Source organism: Lynx canadensis, chromosome A2 (genome assembly GCF_007474595.2).
Source record: "Lynx canadensis isolate LIC74 chromosome A2, mLynCan4.pri.v2, whole genome shotgun sequence".
Taxonomy (NCBI): domain Eukaryota; kingdom Metazoa; phylum Chordata; class Mammalia; order Carnivora; family Felidae; genus Lynx; species Lynx canadensis.
Genome location: NC_044304.2, coordinates 143,953,761 through 143,973,636, shown reverse-complemented (window position 1 = coordinate 143,973,636; position 19,876 = coordinate 143,953,761). Strand labels below are relative to the sequence as shown.

Below are 19,876 nucleotides of genomic sequence, written 5' to 3'. Positions count from 1 at the left end.
ACCACGATGAAATGAGTTTTTTAATTCCCATCTTTTCTTCGAACCAGATGGACTGCTGAATTACTGTGAGAGTGTAAATCCTTAAAACTAGCTACTTTTGGCCATGGCCCAGTGCTCAATACGTCTTGTCCCACCTTCTTATCACCCCACCCACTGTGCCACATGTGTATGTAACTAATCCCTCAAGGCCCCACGACCCTACCACCCTAATTCTCAAAAGGCCCACTGAAAGCAGGACTGTTAACACTCATTTCTGTATTTCTCCTGAAACCAACACAGAGCTTCACACGTAACAGAACTCAATAAATCTGTGGGAAATAAGTATGTAATTCCCACAATGCCCATCAATGCAGTATCTAGGCTGCCTAGAGTAGCTAGGCAACACTGGAGATTAGCCTGCAACAGGGCAGAGAGGCCTGGGAACATACAGTGGAGCCGCTTTTACTGCCACACGGCTTGGGAGAGCTGAGCCTCTTTGAAAGAAGATATGATGAGGGAAGTATGATGTGGGAAGGCAGAGAATAATCAACTAAATGATATTTGGGACAGTGATACAAAGGGAAGCAAATGAACAATACCATCCTGGACTCTACCTGAATATGAAAAAAAATGGACAACCTGCTCCAAAACAGCAAAAAGCCAGAAAGAAAGGGCACTGCCACATTCCACAATCCACTGATCCCCCAAAGGAAACGCTCAGGTTTTTTACCCTCATTGTTCACATGTTGATTCACTGTGTATCAGTTTTGTGTTGGGCACTGACTGGGCACAAGAAGAGAGATGAGAGATAAGGTCCTTCCCCTAGATGAACTTACAGTGTTGCAGAGAAAGACATATAAGCAAGGAATGAATGTGAGAATAATATCTAGCAAGGGAATAAATGAAACTTTGTTTCAAAAAGATCTGGGAGCATATAGAGAAAGGGTTAGAGGGGAGGAGACTGAAGGCAGAAGCACCATTATTTCAGCATTCCGAGCACACTATCAGAGTGAAACAAAGAACAATAGGAGTAGTAATGAAGTTTCAAGGATGGAGAAGAGAGATCTTAAAGGAGGCAGACTCTCTAGGTCTTGATAAAGGCCTGGACGTCACAGGGCAAGGGGACAGCAAGGGAAATCAGGTTTCTGATTTGGGTTATCAGTGGGCATCACTGGTCCCTTGAGCCGGAGCAGCTTCAAAAGCACAGTAAGGGGAGAAAACCAGATCACAGCAGGGAAAAGAGAGACTAGATTATCAGGACAGAGAAGAAGTGACTGTGGCTAAGAAAGGGTGAAATCTGTAGCCATCAAATACTTCATGTCTCAGGGACCTTTGAAGAGTTACCAGGAGAAACTTAGTGAGACAGGGTTGCTCTGGAAGAGGGGGAAGAAAAAAAAAAAAAAAAAAAAAAGCACCACACTGTATAAATACATGAAGCTATAATAAGGGCTGGGATCAGATCACGGAGTATTCTCTCAGCTAGAAGAGTTCCTGTAAGATTTTATTGTACTGTTACATAGGATACAGTTAAAATATTTTAGAACAAGTTCCAACTGGCCTTGTGTTTCTCTGCCCTAGATTCCCATCCACGAAACAGGAAATTAAAACCCAACCCTTCTTTCTTAGAGACTACATTGCTTCTTTCTTCTGGGGCAATGAACTTGATCAGCCCTAGCCAGCCAGGGTCAACTCTTCTCCTCACAGGAGCACTCAAGCTGTTACACAACACACAATTGAAAGGTAAAGAACTATTGAAAATGCTGGTCAAGAAAAGCACTTATAGCATGCAAAATTTGAAAAGTGCTATGAGAGAATTAATCTTCAGGGATTAAGTCTAACAGTACTAGGAGTATTTATAACAAATTAACAAATAGCAGTAGAGATTACAAGTAACACTCATCAAGTACATTATAGACATGTGCTAAGTGCTTCACATGATCTTGTTTAAGTCTCCCAAACAATGTCTACACTATCACTATTCCCAACAGTTGTGGTCACTGATGGAGGACCAATGAAAAAGAATTTCTTTGATCTACTTTTTCATTATCCCAAGAATCTAACTGGATTACTGTTGACAGCAGAACTATGGGTAAGTTGTCTCTATCACTATTTTCTATAATATTGCTTCACTATTGTAATTCAAACAAAATGCCCATTTTATTATAGATTCTTTAAAACACATGTTTTCCTTAAACAGAAGATCCACCATGAACCGCCTTTTTTTCTTTACTTCCACGTCAGGAAACAGCAGAGGAAAGCTGAGCTACCAAACTTGCCCAACATCATCAAGTTGGGGAAAGGACAAGTAATTAGAACCCAGAAATTTCACTTCTAATGATAGCCAAAGCACTATTTAAGAAGAGACAAGAACTGAGGTTTCAAAGTATAGGAGCCAAGAAGACTAGACCATACCAAATTTGGACTCACAGCAGCTACTAGGAGATGGAAGAACTCAAGGAGTTCAAGGTAGACCACAGACAGAGGTAGAGTGATAGGGCAAAGGAGGGGAAGGCAGGACAAGCTCGTAAGTCTCTCAAATCGCTATAACACAATGGTTCTTGACTACTGAGCCATAAGCTACCTTGAGAAACCAATTAAAAACTCCCTCCCTTGGGGCACCTGGGTGGCTCAGTCGGTTAAGCGTCCAACTTCAGCTCAGGTCATGATCTCACGGTTCATGGGCTTGAGCCCCACCTCGGGCTCTGTGCTGACAGCTCAGAGCCTGGAGCCTGCTTCGGATTCTTTGTCTCCCCCTCTCTCTACTCCTCCCCCACTCACGCCCTGTCTCTCTCACTCAAAAATGAATGTTAAAAAATAAAAAATAAATGGAAAAACTCCCTCCCTTAACAATGCATGTTTACACAAAACTTTGCAAACAATTTCAAGGGGTTCACAGATGGATCCAAGATTAGGAATCTGTAATAAAGCACAGGCATTCAATACACTCCCATTTATGGAAGTGAGAATGTCTGCTTGGACAGGCGATAATGTATCTCTGGAAGGAGACACAAGACACTAATGACATCAGTAGTCCCTGGAGAGAACTGGATTTTTCACTCCATATCCTTCTGAATTTTGAACGTGAATGAAGAATTCAAACACAAATTAATAAAAGAATGCTGCCATAACCAACGGCAGCCTCCAATGGCTGAGAGACTACCTAGGAAATATTCCAACCTATGTCCCATGAGAAGGAGTGACAATGCCGACAAGCGTGCAGAGGTGGGAAGCCTATGGGAAAAGGCAGGAAAGGCAGGAGAGACAGGCCGGGCCAGGGATTCACTGCTAGCGGTGTTGAGTGTGTGAACTCTGCCAGCCACACGGGTGCGTCCAGAGTCATCGTTCCTGTGACACAAAAATACTCAAAATACACAGGAAAACAAAGAGTACAAATGTGCATCAGTCAAAGACATTAGGCTAGAACCCGGGTCCGCAGCCTCAGGGAAGCCTCTGGAAGCACCCACCTCATCCGGTGTATCTTTTGCATCAGGCTGTGTGGCAGCTGCCCGGCGGGCAAGATTTCCAGCTCGAATGTTGCTAAGGTTGATCTGCCTCTCAGGAGGAGGCCCTCCACGGGGCTGTCCTCGGACAATGATAGCACACCCTGAGAGGACCTACGGAGGGGGAGAAAAAGAGAAAATTAGTGGTCTAGAGGTAATCTCACCATAATGTAAGGTGTTCCCTCACCGTATCCCCAACATACTTGGCACCTTGGAGGCATTCAAATAAACGAATGGGACTGTTCTTAATTTCATTATGAGAAACACCCACAGGAAACGCTGGGCTACATTCTGAAATGACAGACCCAGAAATAGTAGTAGGAATTAAACAAACAACAGAAAAGTCATAAAAGAAATAGACTGTTCAGGATAAAGGGCATGTGAGACATGGAGATGAAGGACCTCTGAAATTTCATGCCAGCAAGCACCACCACCCATGCTCTTTTCAATTATTAAGAAGTTAATGTCTCCACCCACACATCCCGTTTAGGAGGGAAGCAAGCAACGGAAGGCCTAAGAAAAGGGGAAGCTGAAGGAAGAAGCCCCTACACTCCACCCACAAGAGGCCAAGTACACCCAATGCTGCACGTCCCTTGCGGACAGCACTCAGTCTAGGCCAAGGGAGACACACAAAGTGATCCAGAAAATCCACGCTCTCTAGGATTAAAACCTTCTAGCTCTAAGAGGCACCTTATAGCTCCCAAGCACAGTAGCTCCTTTTATCTCTCTAATCAAAGGCATCAGGCATAGAACCCACTTGCAAAAGAGCTCTGAAGCTCACTAGGATTTAACTTAAAATATCTGCAGGGGAGAAGGGAGGATCTCAAGTGGGAGAACAGAAGAAAAGGCGTATAGAAAAAAAATGACAAACGTCACCCAAGCTATTCAAGTTGTCTTTGCTCAGCAAGGCACAATTTAATGAACAGATGGACTGGAGCACTGGCTTCACTAGATCTAAAAGACTCCCAATCTCACGCTTCAGAACAAGGAATAGGTGCTGAAAAATTAGTGATAGGCTGGCGAGATCTGCCAACATAGAGCCCTTCGGTACACAGCACGGCACAGTTCTCCATAAAGGAACGATGCTTGGAAAGGAAGCCACCCCTATGTACATTTGCTTAGCTGACATTTCTCCCTCACCTCTCCACTTTAATTAATTCTTTAAATTATGAAATATTAATATAAATACAGAAGCACATTTAAGCACCTATGTACACTTAAAAAAATGAGCAAACTGAATAACCACCACCCAAGTGAAGAACTAGAACATGCTAGAACCTAAGCTCCCTTCTGTGCCCTACTCTACTTGTAGCCCCTTCCCCGCCGCCATTATGACCACCCCTCCCTTACTTTCCTGTACAGTTTTACCATCTAGGTATACATCTCTACACAATGTAGCTTCATTTTTCCTATTTCCGAACTCTCTCTAAAGTGAGTCTACTGTGTGTGCCCATATGTCACTTGCTTCTTTTGCCCTTTGTTTTTTGTTTCTGTTTTGGGTTTTTGTTGATGTTGTTTTGGTGAAACTCATACATGTTGATGTAAAACACCTGTTTATTCACTTTCATGGCTATATATTTCATTGTATGAATAGAACATATTTATCCAATCTACTACCTTCTTACAGAAACTCTGTCCAACAAATATACACATTCCAATTAAAAAAAAAAATAGCGTTCTGATGAATGCCTCAGTATCACCAATACCTGAAGCACATACCTTGGTCTAAATGGCTCTTCCTTGGCTATACCAGGACACATATAATAAATGATGGTCTTCTTTATATATGGCAAGTCCTGCTCTTCATTTATATCCTTTCTGATCAAGTGTCACCAGTCACCAGCAATTAAACTCTATAGCTTCCAACCAGACAGCCTTTCTAACTGCCTCTCCTGAGAACCCATGCCCTGGGCATCATCCCTGGGAACTGACACTCTAAAAAAGACAAGCTCTCAAAGTGAAGCCAGGAAAGAACAGGTATCGTAGAGCACAGGATGTCTGGGGTTCCTGAAATGAGAAGCACCAAAGGAAGTAAAGGAAAAGAGTCTGCATCTGATTCATTTATAGTCAATTCGTCATAATCAGGAGAATAGCACATTGCAGAGTACCTGTACTTGAAATCACTGACGCACAAATTCCAAATGGGGCTGAGGAGAGCCAAACTACATCCAGCATACAAACCCAATGAGCATCTGTCCCCAATGCCTGCACCTCAGTTTTAGTCAACTTTTCACAAAAAGTAATAAAGTACTCCCAGGAGACCTAGTGCTTCTCAGTAAGCCCAGCTGGAAAAGCTAAGGCCCACGTATAAGAAAACCCACCTTGGTTGATCAAGGTTAAACCCTGATGAGTGAGCAATGACCCACGCTAGGAAAAAAAAAAAGTCCTGATTTCTCAAGTCTGACCAAAAACCAAACAAAATAAAAAAATAAAAAAATAAAACCAACAAAACAAACACACACCACACTGAAAAGCTCAAGAACAGAATGACTGATGAGAAGAACCCTCCTATGTCCCCTAAATATCAGAAAGGTGCTATCTCTAATGCCTCTACTGAATAACCTAGGTCCCTGGGAGACAATAGGTCTATAACTATTACCCTGGCAAACAACTTGTGCATAGGAATTTTGCAAAACTTCCTTTGTACCTCTTCCTCTCTCCCTGAATGCTATTCTGAAGACTGCTGTCAGAACATCTCTGCATTATTGCACCAAATATGCCATTCAGACAATAGTCAATGCTTGGATTAATACTAGAGAGAGAAGACTTTTACTTTACAGGTTGCTTGACACCTTTTATACTACTGAGTATACAAATTCAAGCAGCAGGCACCAATTCAACCTCCTAAGCAACAAGAATAGATATTCATCGTGGGAGACATTGCCATTCCTATCCCCCCAGGAGGAAAAGGCTGACACGTGTACATCTCTCCAGTAAAACTTGCTCCCCCTCATTTAGGCATGACCTTGGCAGAAAAGTAGGAAAAGACCATCTGCAGACCATTAAGAAAGAAGAGACCTATCTATAAGAGAGGAACTAGTTTCCTTCCTACTATTTATAGAACTGAAATAGTTCAACACACACTACACCACCTTCTTGCTATCTCCATTTCTCCTTCTAAGAATTGTTAAACTCCTTTCACCTGCCTCATTTGCCAATAGTCTTCACTCAACTTCTTCCTCAATAAAAATATATTAATGGCCTTCTCTTATCCAACGTTCTTCACCAAATAAAGCCAAGGAGAAGTAGCTCCATTGGAAAAAAATTTAAAAAGACCAAGGTTTATATATCAAATTTAAACTGTACCTCCTATAGCACCAAAACAAGTCATTTTTTCCTCTGTGAAAGACCTGACATCTAAGCGGATTAATTTTTTAAATTTTATTCATTGACTGATTCATTTATTCATTGGTTAATTCAATGCAAATATGAGTGCCTACTATGTGCCGGGTATCGTTCCAGGCTAGTGGCATACTCAGTGAAATATAACAGACCAAAAAATCTTCTCTTAGAGAGCGGACATCCTAGTAGGGGGAGACAAACAATAAACATAACAAGTAAATAAAATACATTGTTAGTTTATCAGAATTTTAATTTCAGAAGAATAAGGTTAAGATTGAGAGGAAACTGTCACGGATAATTGTTCTGCCAAAGCTGTACTGATTCACGTTGCAAACTTTCATGGATGCAGTAATTATCCTTAATTGCTAATTTATAGGGCATAGAAAGCAAGTCATATGGTAACTGCTTTATCCAATTATATTAATAAAATGACATATTCTAGAAAAATGATCTTAGCCCTACCTGATACAGCAGGAGGTTTGTGAAAACAGCTGTCACAATGAATCAGTTTGACTGAGATAATGGATTAGACATTTCTCGGCTCTGCCAATAAAGGCTGCAAAGGGACGTGGTGTGATTCAGAGGACCTGGCTTCAGGGCATAAGTTGGACGGTGACAAAGGCTGAGACAAGCCAGCTGAGAAGGAAAATGGGAACTCAAACTGTTCACACCCACATACAGGTTTATTGGGAGAGTTACCTAAAGTCAAACGCTTTATGGGCAGCCACTAACATGTTGCCCAGCAACAGAACACCACATTAAATCTTCACTAGACCCTGACAATTTGGCGCACATAAGTCTTAAACCCCCAGACCACAGACATGAGGAAGACAGAAAACTTATAGAAAACCCTAGTCATGCTACACTTGGCATGTATACTGGTTAAGAAGGTGATGGTACAGAAATCCATTTATCAGTAAAGCCAGTATTTTTTCCATAGTACCAAGAATAAAAATCATCTTGGCCTGAGAATGGAATCTTATTAGCTGAGAACATCTCATTAAGCTCTGCAAGAAGAACTAGCTTAACATATATATCTGCCTGTTAAGATTCTTTTTTTTTTTTTTAATTTTTTTTTTTTAACATTTTATTTATTTTTGAGACAGGGAGAGACAGAGCATGAACGGGGGAGGGTCAGAGAGAGAGGGAGACACAGACTGAAACAGGCTCCAGGCTCTGAGCTGTCAGCACAGAGCCCGACGCGGGGCTCGAACTCACGGACCATGAGATCATGACCTGAGCCGAAGTCGGACGCTTAACCGACTGAGCCACCCAGGCGCCCCTATCTGCCTGTTAAGATTCAAGAGAAATATCTTAGCAACACCTGCCAATATGAAGACCTAATATAAAGAATAAGGGCAGCCACCTGATGAACACTAACATGTTCCCAAAAGGCCTGAAATAAACCCTGATGTTTACAGCCAAATGACTTTCAAAAAGGGTACCAAGATAATTCAGTGGGAAAAGAATCTTTTCAACAAAAATGGGCTAGAAAACTGAATATCCACACACAAAATAATGAAGTTGGACCTCTACTTCATACCACATACAAAACTCAGCTCGGAAAGTATCCAACTTTAAGAGTTAAACTATAAAACTCTTAGAAGAAAATGCAGGTATAAATCTTCATGACCTTGGATTTGGTAATGATTTCTAAGATAACACACCATCTTACAAAGCACAAGTAACCAAAAACAAGATAAAATGGCCGTCAAAATTAAAACAGTGACTCAGGGGCGCCTCGGTGGCTCAATCCATTAAGCGTCCAACTCCCAATATCAGCTCAGGTCAAGATCCCAGGGTCATGGAATCAAGCCCCGCAATGAGCTCTGTGCAGAGCATGATGAACCTGCTTGAGATTTTCTTTCTCTCTCTCTCTTTCTCTCTCTCTCTCTCTCTCTCCCCCTCCCAATACCCCTCTCCACCGCTGGCATGCTCTTTAAAAAAAAACACAAAAAACAGTGACTCAGGGACACTATAAAGACAGTGAAAAGACAACATTTACAAAACATATCTGATAGGGGTCTAGTACCTAGAATAAGGAAATACTGTAACTCAATTTATTTTTTTTTCAATGTTTATTTATTTATTTTTTGGGGGGGGGACAGAGAGAGACAGAGTATGAACGGGGGAGGGGCAGAGAGAGAGGGAGACACAGAATCGGAAACAGGCTCCAGGCTCTGAGCCATCAGCCCAGAGCCCGACGCGGGGCTCGAACTCACGGACCGCGAGATCGTGACCTGGCTGAAGTCGGACGCTTAACCAACTGCGCCACCCAGGCGCCCCATGTAACTCAATTTAAAAAACAAAGCAATTGGGGCGCCTGGGTGGCTCAGTCGTCTAAGCATCCGACTTCAGCTCAGGTCATGATCTCACAGTCCGTGGGTTCGAGCCTCGCATCGGGTTCTGTGCTGACGGCTCAGAGCCTGGAGCCTGTTTCAGATTCTGTGTCTCCCTCTTTCTCTGACCCTCCCCTGCTCATGCTCTCTCTCCCTCTCTGTCTCAAAAATAAATAAACGTTAAAAAAAAAAATTTTTTTTAATAAATGAAAAAAATAAGTAAAAAACGACGCAATTAAAAATGGGAAAGGGGTGCCTGGGTGGCTCAGTCGGTTAAGTGTAGGACTCTTGATTTCAGCTCATGTCATGATCTCACAGTTCATGAGAGCCCCACATCAGGCTCCATGCAGAGCCTGCTTGGAGTTCTCTCTCTCCCTCTTTCTGCCCCTCCCCTGCTCACACTCTCTCGAACTTTAAAAAAAGTGGGGAAAAGATAGGAATACGTTTACCCAAAGAAGATATACAAATGGCCAGTAAGTACATGGAAATGCAAATCAAAGCCACAATGACATATCACTTCACAGCCACTAGGAAAGCTATTAAGCAATAAGAGAGACAATAGTAAGTGTTGGCAAGGATGTGGAGAAATGAGATCCCTCATACATTGTTGGTGATGCAGTCATTTTGGAAAACAGCCTGGCAGTGCCTTAAAAGTTAAACAAAGCATTAGCACAGGACCCAGCAATTCCACTCCTAGGTATATACCCAAGAGAATAAAATATGTCCACACAAAAACTTGTACACAAATGCTCATTACAATGTTGTTCATAATAGCCAAGAAGAGTGGAAAATAACCCAAATGTTCATCAAGTGATGAACGGATAAATAGAATGTGGCCTATCCATAAAATGGAGTATTATTCAGAAATAAGAAGTGAAGTACTGATTGATACTGCAACATGAATGAACCTTGAAAACATTACAATAAGTGAAAGAAGCCCGACGGAAACAGCTACACCCTTAATGATTTCATTTCTATGAAATGTCCAGAATAGGCAAATCCATAGGCAGAAAGTAGATTGGTGGTTCCCAAAGACTGGAGGGAGGGGAGCAGATGGGTTTAGGGTTTCTTTCTCTTTTCAGTACTGAAGAAGATGTTCTAGAATTAGACAATGGTGAACGTTGTATAAATACAGGAAAAGCCACTGAATTGTATGCTTTAAAATGGTGAATTTTATGGTATGTGAATTTATTTCTAAAGAAAAAACTTTTTTAACATCCAACATGGAAGTACAAAAACTTGAGGATATAAAACATATACTTCGCTACAGAGGATTGCCATATCTAGCAGAAAGGTTAGGTGCTTAGCTGAACAACCCTAACAAAAAAATGTTTTAAAAAAGGCAGTTGACTCAGTAGCAAAAGCCAGCCATGGTGACTCACCAAAGAATGGAGGGCCACTGTAAACTTTCCAGTCCTCTAGAAATAACAAGGTAGAAGTGACAGGAAGGAAGCAGGACTTCGGCAAAATCTACAAAGCTCAAAAATGATGAAAATGGCTGAAAACAATAGAAGCTTTTTCTGAGAAACCACACAGCAATGAGAATGCACTCCTTTCCCTCTGTGGCACAGAAAGAAGAACGAGGAAAGTCACTGGGCTGAAAGATCCACAGTGCCATCTGGAAGCATGCAACTGCCACAACCCAGGTTGCACGTGCAGGGGCTGTATGTCAGAGTGACAGAGAAGCAGGCCAGAGAAGCAGTGACAGAGAAGCAGGGACCCTTCCCTGGACAAGAAATCTTCTCTACCTGAAAATACCATCAGGGGATCAAGAAGAAGCTGTTGTGGATGGGGTAGGAAAGCTTTTATTAAATACATTTTCATGAAGCAAAAAACTATTAAAAAAAAAAAACAGGATTAAAGTAAGAGTAACTGAAGAGAAACTAAATTGTGGAAAATTTCGGAAAAAGTGTATCAGGAAAAAACTTCTTGGCAGCCAGCACCGTTGCCTCCACAAGAAGAATCATCTCTTGAAAATTAAAAAGTCATTGAGACAAAGAGCAAGCAATCCCAAAAGAACATAAGCTGTGTGGTCTGGGAGGTCTTTCCCAGAATACTCGCCAACACAGCCAGCTTTTTCTTTCTTTTTCTGGCAACAGCAAGAGGCAAACCTAAATTAGAGGGCCAGCAATCAAACACAATGAACTGGAAGCCCCTGGACTCATGGCAGGCCATTTCAGTTGCTGCAGGCGCACCAGCGCATCCAGCAGAGATGAGTGTAAGTAAGCAGCTGCTCCGGGGGCCAGCTATACCACAAGGTCCTCAGTTTGAAATCTGGGGAGTTTACATCTCAGAGGGACCAGAAGGGTCATCTACAGAGAGAGGGCCACTAAGAGAAGATCTCATCCAGGCCCTTTTATTTTAGAGGTGAAAATCTGCAAGCAAAACAAGTAAAATGACTTTTGCTTACAATAAAGTAAGCAATAGAATAAAAAGTAATAAAAGTAATAAAATAAAAGTAATAAAATAGAGCAAGGACTAGACATAAAGTCCCCCAATCCTGATGTTCCACCATGCTGCATGTAGAAACAAGCTTTGGGGGGGGGGGGGGGGGGGGAGGGGCTGACGTCTATTAAAACGGTATCTGAAGTTACCTACTGGTTAGATCTTTTTCCCAAGTAAAATCTCCATTTTTATGTGTCAGCAGAGCAGGTGTCAAAGACTAAGCAAGTAAAGCTTCCATGAGCTTACTGCTCCAAATCAAACCAACACTTGTTAAATACCACCATATGCAACGCAAGCAGAGACTTAAGAGTCTAATATTACAAAAGAACACCCAAAAAAGAAGCACAAAGGAAGAAAACTCCAGAATGATAAAAACAGGATTGGCAAACTACAGCCCACTGGCCAAATCCATCCCACTGCCTGCTTTTGTACAACCCAAGAGCTAAAAATGGTTTTTACATTTTTAAATGGCTGGGGGAAAAAAAATCAAAAGGGTATTATGTAACATATGAAAAGAGTATGAAATTCAAATTTCAGTGTCCATAAATAAAGTTTTATTGGAACATGGCCAAGATCATTTATTTACATAATTGTCTATGGCTGCTTTCACACTGGAACAGCAGAGTTGAGTAGCTTCAACAGAGACCGTATGGCCTGCAAAGCCTAAAATATTTACTACCTGGCCCTTTACAGAGTCACTTTGCCAACCTCTTATATATTATGACATGACAAGGAAAGGAGATAAAAACTAGTGTTATGGAAGTCTAAATAGCAAGTGCACAGCAAAAATAAATTCAGGACTACCACTTCAAGTTATACAAACTGCTCCTTTTTGAAATCAGAGAAGAACAGAGGTATATGACAATAAGAATTTAGTTTCAGAGTCAAAGCAGTGTCAGTGGTTAATTGGCTCTATCAGCCTCAGTTTCCTCATTTATAAATGTTCACAAAACATGTAAGAATACCCACGAGAGTTGTTACGAAACCTAAACAAGAATAAAAGCACTGAGCACAGAGGCTGGTCAAAAGACCCAATACATAACGCCAATATTGTTATAAGAAATGGCTCAAGGGGCACCTGAATGGCTCATTCAGTTAAGTGGCAGACTCTTGATTTCGGCTCAGGTCATGATCTTGTGGCTCGTGAGATGGAGTCCCCTACTGGGCTCCACGCTGACAGCTGACGACACGCAGAGCACCTGCTTCTGATTATCTCTCTCCCTCTCTCTCTCTGCTCTTCCCCAACTTGTGCCCACTCACTCTCAAAATAAACAAAAAAGAGGGGAGCCTGGGTGGCTCAGTCAGTTAAGCATCAGACTCTTGATTTTGGCTCAGGGCACGATCTCACGGTTCATGGGTTGGGAGCCCACGTTGGGCTCTGCGCTGACAGTGAAGAGCCTGCTTGGAATTCTCTCTCTGCTCCTCCTGTGCATGCTCTCCCTCTCTCTCAAAATAAATAAACTTTTAAAAACATTATTTAAAAAAAAAAAAGAAGAAAACAGCTCAGACTGTAGTCACAAGTAAAGACTCTAAGAGTATGTACAATAGAAAAAGGTGGACATTTCCTCCAGGAGTATAAAAGAAGGTATCAAAATCATGGACATTCTCCCACAACTGAATTCAGTCAAAAAGGATTGAATAGTGGCTACACTGAGACACAGGGGATGCTTCCACGACAGCAAGTTTATTGAAGTGGTGACAATGAGACCTGCAACACTTTCTGCTAGGCTCATGAAGCAGAGTGGAAGTAACAAAACTTTTCAATACCAGAAGGAACTAAAGAATAATAATTTTAGATCATTTGCCAAAATAGCAATGCATGCACTTCCTACAATTTTACTTCTAGGGCCATAAAGTAAAGGAACTGGATCACAAAGATTACAGGTGGGGAATATCTGAAGAACGTCCATATGCAAGTGGAGATCAAAGAAGCCGAACTGAAAGAACCCTGGGCTGACAGTGACAACCATGGATTGATTCTTTTCAAAAGGGCTATTTTGAAGATTATGATTCTGACTTTGGAGGAACTGCAGGGGTTGGCACTGGAAGGAATCACATGTAAAATTCCTTAAGTAATAATTTATTGATTTAAAGAAGTGAACAAGTCTGTGCTCAAAAACTTCCAATGTTATTACTATTAAATTCGTATTATTTATACGTTAAAAAAAAGGATTAAATAACCCATAATCTACCTTCCCCATTTGCCAGCTAAGATACCCCCTCCCTAGAGAGGTAAATGTTATGTGTTTGTCAGAACTTTTGTCCTCAAAGGTAATGTTAAGTATCATATCTTATGTCTGCACTGAACTTCATCCCTGACAAAGAGTGGTGGCGATCAAAGCCTCAGGTGACCATGAACTCTGAAATCAGTCTTGAGTCTGAAAACAAATTCAAGTAAAAACCATTCCAAGCACTGTGATGTTCCCTCCTGTATAAATAAATGAGGGCAATACTACGACCACCGTCTTCTCTGGATTGTGAGGATTACCAAGTGAGACGCCTCACGGCACCTGACTCTTAGCAGGTACTCAGTAACGTTAAGGGCACATTGGTCTCCCTTCCCTTCCCTTCCCTTCCTTCCTATCCTCCACCCCTCTGCATCCTCACAACCATGCTCTGAGGAAGCAGAGCAGGCACCACTCTCCTCACTTTCTGAGGAAACGGTGGCACTTATACGATGGCATCAGAGCTAGGACACACGTCTTCCCAGCACACTTCCAATAAACCCCAAAAACTAAATATATGTGAAATGGGAGTCAAAAATTGGTGGCAGAGGGCAAAATAGGTGAAGAGAGTCAAAAGGTACAAACTTCTAATTATAAAACAAAGTAAGTCATGGAGATGCAACACACAGCACGGCAACTACTGCATTGCATATTTGAAAGGTGCAAAGAGAGCTTAAAAGATCTCATCACAAGAAAAAAAAATCTGTAACTATGTACGGTGACAGATTCTAACTAGCCTTATTGTGAACATTTTATATATCCAACTGTTATGCCGTACAACCGAAACTAATATATATACTAATATATAGCTTACATAAAACACCAAGGTTGTAACTTCTGCACAAATAAAGCCTCACCATGAAGGAAATGACTCAATCTCCAGGAAGCCTGTACCAGGATGTACCCAGGATGATGGTCCTCTGCAGAGCCAAGTTCTCACTACTCAATGCTGAGCCCCGCTGTTGTCAAGGATCCAGAGATCGAGACACAGTTATGCAGAAATAAGAGAACTCAGGAAGAACTGTATGTCAGGCAAATGTGTCATTTCAGAGAAATCCATTTCAGTTGTCAAAAGAAAATCTCAAAGTGGGCAACAGTCACGTGCGAAAATTACCAAAGAAAGAAGCAAAAATTGACTTCAGAACATAAAAGATTATCACTTAACGGATTTTGACCCCTCTACCAAATGCTTAAGGTCAAGTACTTACACTATATTAAAGATGAAAAATTACTGTAGTGAACAGGGCTTTTTGTTGGAGATTTTGCTGTTTAAATTTATTTTTCCTCATTTTTATTTTGAGGGAGAGAGAGAGAGTGCACAAGCACGGAAGGGGCAGAGGGAGAGAGAAACCCAAGCAGGCTGCACACTCAGCACACAGCCCAACATGGGGCTCGATCCCACAAACCGTGAGATCATGACCTGAGCTGAAATCAAGAGTCAGACGCTAAACCAACTGAGCCACCCAGGCACCCCTAAAATGCTTTGGAATCACAGAATTGAAACCTTCTCTAAGCACACAGTTCAAAAAGGCTATCACACCCAAAAAGGATCTTGGGTTTTAAAGAGAGTCCCTCTTTCTTCCTATGCTAGTTATCTGGTGGGAATTTTAAAAATTTACATATGTGGTCTAATTAGGTTGTATAGTCAGGAAAGCCAGAAGCTCCTCAACGTCTCTAAAGTTTTAAGGAAGAACTGATGGAAGTTCAGTTACAATAATTAAGAACATTCTGTAAGAGAGGAGAGCACCATCCACATTTTTGGTTTCAGTGAAGCCTTGGAATCTTGGTTGTAATCTCTTTACCTCTCAGAGTTGGCCTTATCATCATAGAGGAATGGGATTATCAAAAACAATGCCTGAGTCCCCCCTCTCTAATCTACAAGGAGTGGTTTTGGGAGATGCCAAAAGAAATTCTGTTAATTTGCAAGACACCGGATTTTCTTTCGTTCTTAAGCGAATTCTAAAATTTCCTCCTCCCGTCCTCCATACCTTTGGCCTTCTCCACACTGTGGATTGTCCAGATCAAAATGTAGAGTAGTATTTTCAGCCAGCATGTGGAGGGGACAGGAAGAAGAGTCTCTGCTGCTAATCAACTATAGCTTGAAAGCACTGAACAGTTATGTCACTGCAGCCACCATGGCTACAGACTAGAGAGAAAAATGACTCAGTTGAGTCCCATCATCTTTCAACTGAAACAAAAGAATAAAAAAGGCAGAAGTGAGAAGGGTGCACAGAAAGCCTCTGAAAAAAATTACAGACCAGAAATCAGGGGAGAGCCTGTTAGAAATGCAGACACACCAATTCTACCCGGGACCTACAGAAGCAGAACCTGCATTTCAATAAGATCCTTGAGTGATGGGTATGCACAATAAAGTTATTAATTCCCTGCCTCTTTATCCCCACCCTAACTCCCTGGCTTAGAAACATGTTCTCCAGCAAATTCAGCTTAAACTATCTCCACAAAGAGGCCTTCCAAATCCCCGAACTGGGTCAGACAGCCTTGCTACGTGTGCTCTCTGACTACACCGTACTTCTACTCATGGAATTCATCTCAACACTAAATAGTATAGTTGTTTAGTACTGGCTTTCCTCTCTAAGCTACAAGATCTATAACGGCAAAGACCAGGTCTATGTTACTCACCCTGATAGCCCCCGAGCCCAAAACAAGACCAGAGACAAAGTCAGCATTCAATAAGTATTTTTTGAATAAATGAATGGCCCTACTGTGTAAAAAGCACAGTGCCAGATTCTGGAGAGAAGGGACAAGAACAATCAAGACATGGTCCTTGTCCTTAAACAACTCCTAGCTTAGTGGATTTTTGCCAAAGCTAACGAGAGCCAGGATCTCAAGAGCACGTGCCACACTCACAGCTGTTTTCCTATTTCTCTGCCAAATGACAACAGGTAGCCCAAATGTTCTCCAAGGCCTTCCACCCACCCCCTTGGCATGATCCACAGGCAGGCATGTCCTCACCCAGTCCGCTTCATCCCGTATTCTCCACTCCCAGAGTTCAGTCCCTTGTCCAGCCTTCTCTCTGCCCTCTATAACGCAGCTCCAAGTCCTCAGCATCATTCCATTCTCCCCTAGGAAGTCTGTGCTGCTGCTGAGAACATTTTCCTCAGCACCCCCTTCCCTCAGCAATCCTCTTATTACGTGATGTCGAATTTCCCTTGTTACCTCCTTCAAGAATGTCTTACCTGACTCCTTTGTAACCACTCAATTGATTGTTTCCTGTGAGCTGTCAAGTCTACTCTATTCAACAGAAACCACTCAAATCTATATCCCAGACCACACTGGAGAATCTCCCAATTAACTGTTCAATATTCAATTGCCTTCCCACTTTCCTCAGTCATTTCCCATATCCCCCAAAGGGACACTAAGCAAATGCAGTCATTTCATCTATGATTATATTCTCCACGATTCTTATATTTATTCTTATTTAACAGACAAGCATCTCTCGGTAGATTTACACCCCAAAGTCTATATCCAAATACCTAAGGTAACAAAAACATATTTGAATTCCTTAACTGGTAGCAACGAAAGTAACACTATTTCCTTTTAATCATCAGAGAAGCAACTCACAGAGAAACGTAAGCAGACAGGAAAAGAACACACCATGACAGGGACGGAAGTGCTGAGAGAAGGCACCGGCAAGCTTAGGCCACCATCAAGCCAGCTCACAGCTGCTCACAGCTGTTGGCAACAGGCTCATAATCCACCCCCCCCACCCTTTCACACCCTCCCCCCCCACCACCAGATCCCAGTTGGAGTCCAACGCAGCCACTAAAAAAATCAAATTCTAGACTCTAGGACTCTGATGAGGCACTGTATTATAGATGTGTTCCTGTGCGGGTCACGGGCAGGGTTAACAATTCCAAGGCCTGTGCCTTCTGAATGTTTTCCACATCCCAACCTGTAACAGTGATTACCAAACAATGATGGACAGGAGCCCTAATCCAAAGATTTGGTTGGGGACTATCAGAAATTTTAAAGCACTAAAAGCACTTTCAAAAGTTACTGATTTGTGGGGGCGCCTGGGTGGCTCAGTCGGCTGAGCATTCCAACTTCGGCTCAGGTCATGATCTCACGCTTCGTGGGTTTGAGCCCCGTGTTGGGCTCTGTGCTGACAGCTCAGAGCCTGGAACCTGCTTCAGATTCTGTGTCTCCCTCTCTCTGCCCTTCCTCCACTTGCGCTCTGTGTCTTTCTCTCTCAAAAATAAACATTAAAAAAAATTTTTTTAAGTTACAGATTTGTACTTTTTCTTAAACATTTCAAAATATACACTTCTAGGGTATCTGGCCTCAGCCTATCTTACGGGTTTCAATAACTGATGCAGTTTTTCTGTTTCCATACATTTCATATACATGCCCACTCTGCATTTCAGAACTACTGCATACGGATAGTCATATAAGAGGAGGGTTGAAGATCATATGCCTCTTGAACTTCTGTGTGTTCACCACAGGCAGTGGAGGCAACTCCCCAAAGACACAGGCTTCTTCTCTTAAGGAAACCCAAGAAAAAGTTGTTCCTGATCGCAAACAAGACCTCCCCTCCTCTGCGCAGTAACTGAGAGGTGAACCAGCAGTGGCCAAGGTAGGGTGGAGAAGCCTGGGAGTGCATTCCAGGAGCTATTCGGTTACTGGATCCATCCAGCCCTCATCCCCACTCTGACTCCTGACTCCTCAGGACCAATGCTCAGAGGAAGGAGGGAAGTACCCCCATGATTCCTGATCCAGGGAGGCAGCGGCCAGAGGGCAGCTCCCGTGGCTGCCATCCCTGACTTCTCACAGCACTGCTGGCATAGTGGCCCTGAGTACAATAGGTCACATCATAGTCCAATGATAGATAAGGAGGGTTAAGAGAGGTGACACTAGAAACCGCTAAATGAAAGCACACCAGAGATCCCGAAATACCCAAGAGAAATGAAGATTAGTACCTTGAGTATTTCTCAGGCTTGTTTCCACGAAGTCCTATGCATTTTTCCTCAGAATGAACTTACAGTAATAGGGATGCCAGCTTATAAAGCATAATACTCAGCACTATTCAGAGTGAATCATCTCTAAAGGACATCTAATACGTTTATTTTGATTTATATGCAGGACTGACTGCAGAACTTAGGATGCACTTCAATTTCTATGCTACCCATGAAAAACACTAATTTTCCCATTTTATTTTCCAGATTTGTTTGGAAACTTTTCCTATTTGAAACGTTCATGGTCAATTTTAGATGTCAAAATAAAGTACAAATCACAAATCTACCATAAACATTTCAGAGTCCTTTATTGCTAAATTAATGCACCATCCCAGGATTCTTATAATTAAAATCCTAGGAGAACTATGATGGGGGATTAAAAATGGAAGTCTCCAATCATCTAACACACCTGGAGATCACCCTACTACCTGCTGGTGGCCCAGCCTAGTCCCTCCATCCTCCAGCACAAGGCACAGATTTGCATACCTCCTCAAGAAGCTAAATAGAAGGTATCTAGCCTATCTGGAATTTCCTTGCATTATCTTCACTGCAGGTACTGCCCCTCCATTTTTATTAAAAACATCCATAATATTCTACATATCCTATGCTAACCATAAAGTCCAGCTCTCTGATTCCCCTCACCTTTGGGGGAGCACACTCTCTAATGAATAACAAAATAAATACATTTCTTTAACATATAAAGCATAGAAATTTCAAATCCAAGTTTACGGACAGCTCACAGACACAGAGCATCTTTACTTTCAGCATTACCATCAACCACTTTCAAAAACCAATATTCTAAGTTCCTGTCCCTCAGATAATCTAAGTCCCAAGCTTCTTATTGTCCCTACATTGGCTTTCAGCTTCTCCTGTTGACAATCAAAGAAACGCATTTTCTACCACACAAGAGAGAGAGAGATACTCTCATTAAGAGCACTGATAAGGGAACACTTAAGAATTAAATGGGAACCAAGCAGTCGAGCCAACAGCCCTATAGCAGCTGCCTGGCCACGTAAAGGAAAGTTATTCCTCCAGAGCTAGAATCTGATGACTGACACTGGGGCAGGGCAGGC

At 42.1% G+C, this 19,876-nt stretch overlaps 1 protein-coding gene across 1 annotated transcript in view; it reads right to left on the bottom strand.

The window, feature by feature from the left end:
* Positions 1-19,876, bottom strand: part of SND1 (staphylococcal nuclease and tudor domain containing 1) — a 425,897-nt gene that overhangs the window by 393,060 nt on the left and 12,961 nt on the right. Inside the window, exon 2 of the mRNA XM_030308365.2 lies at positions 3,444-3,593. Within this exon, the coding sequence (XP_030164225.1) occupies positions 3,444-3,593 (150 nt within the window). The remainder of the gene's footprint in view (positions 1-3,443; positions 3,594-19,876) is intronic.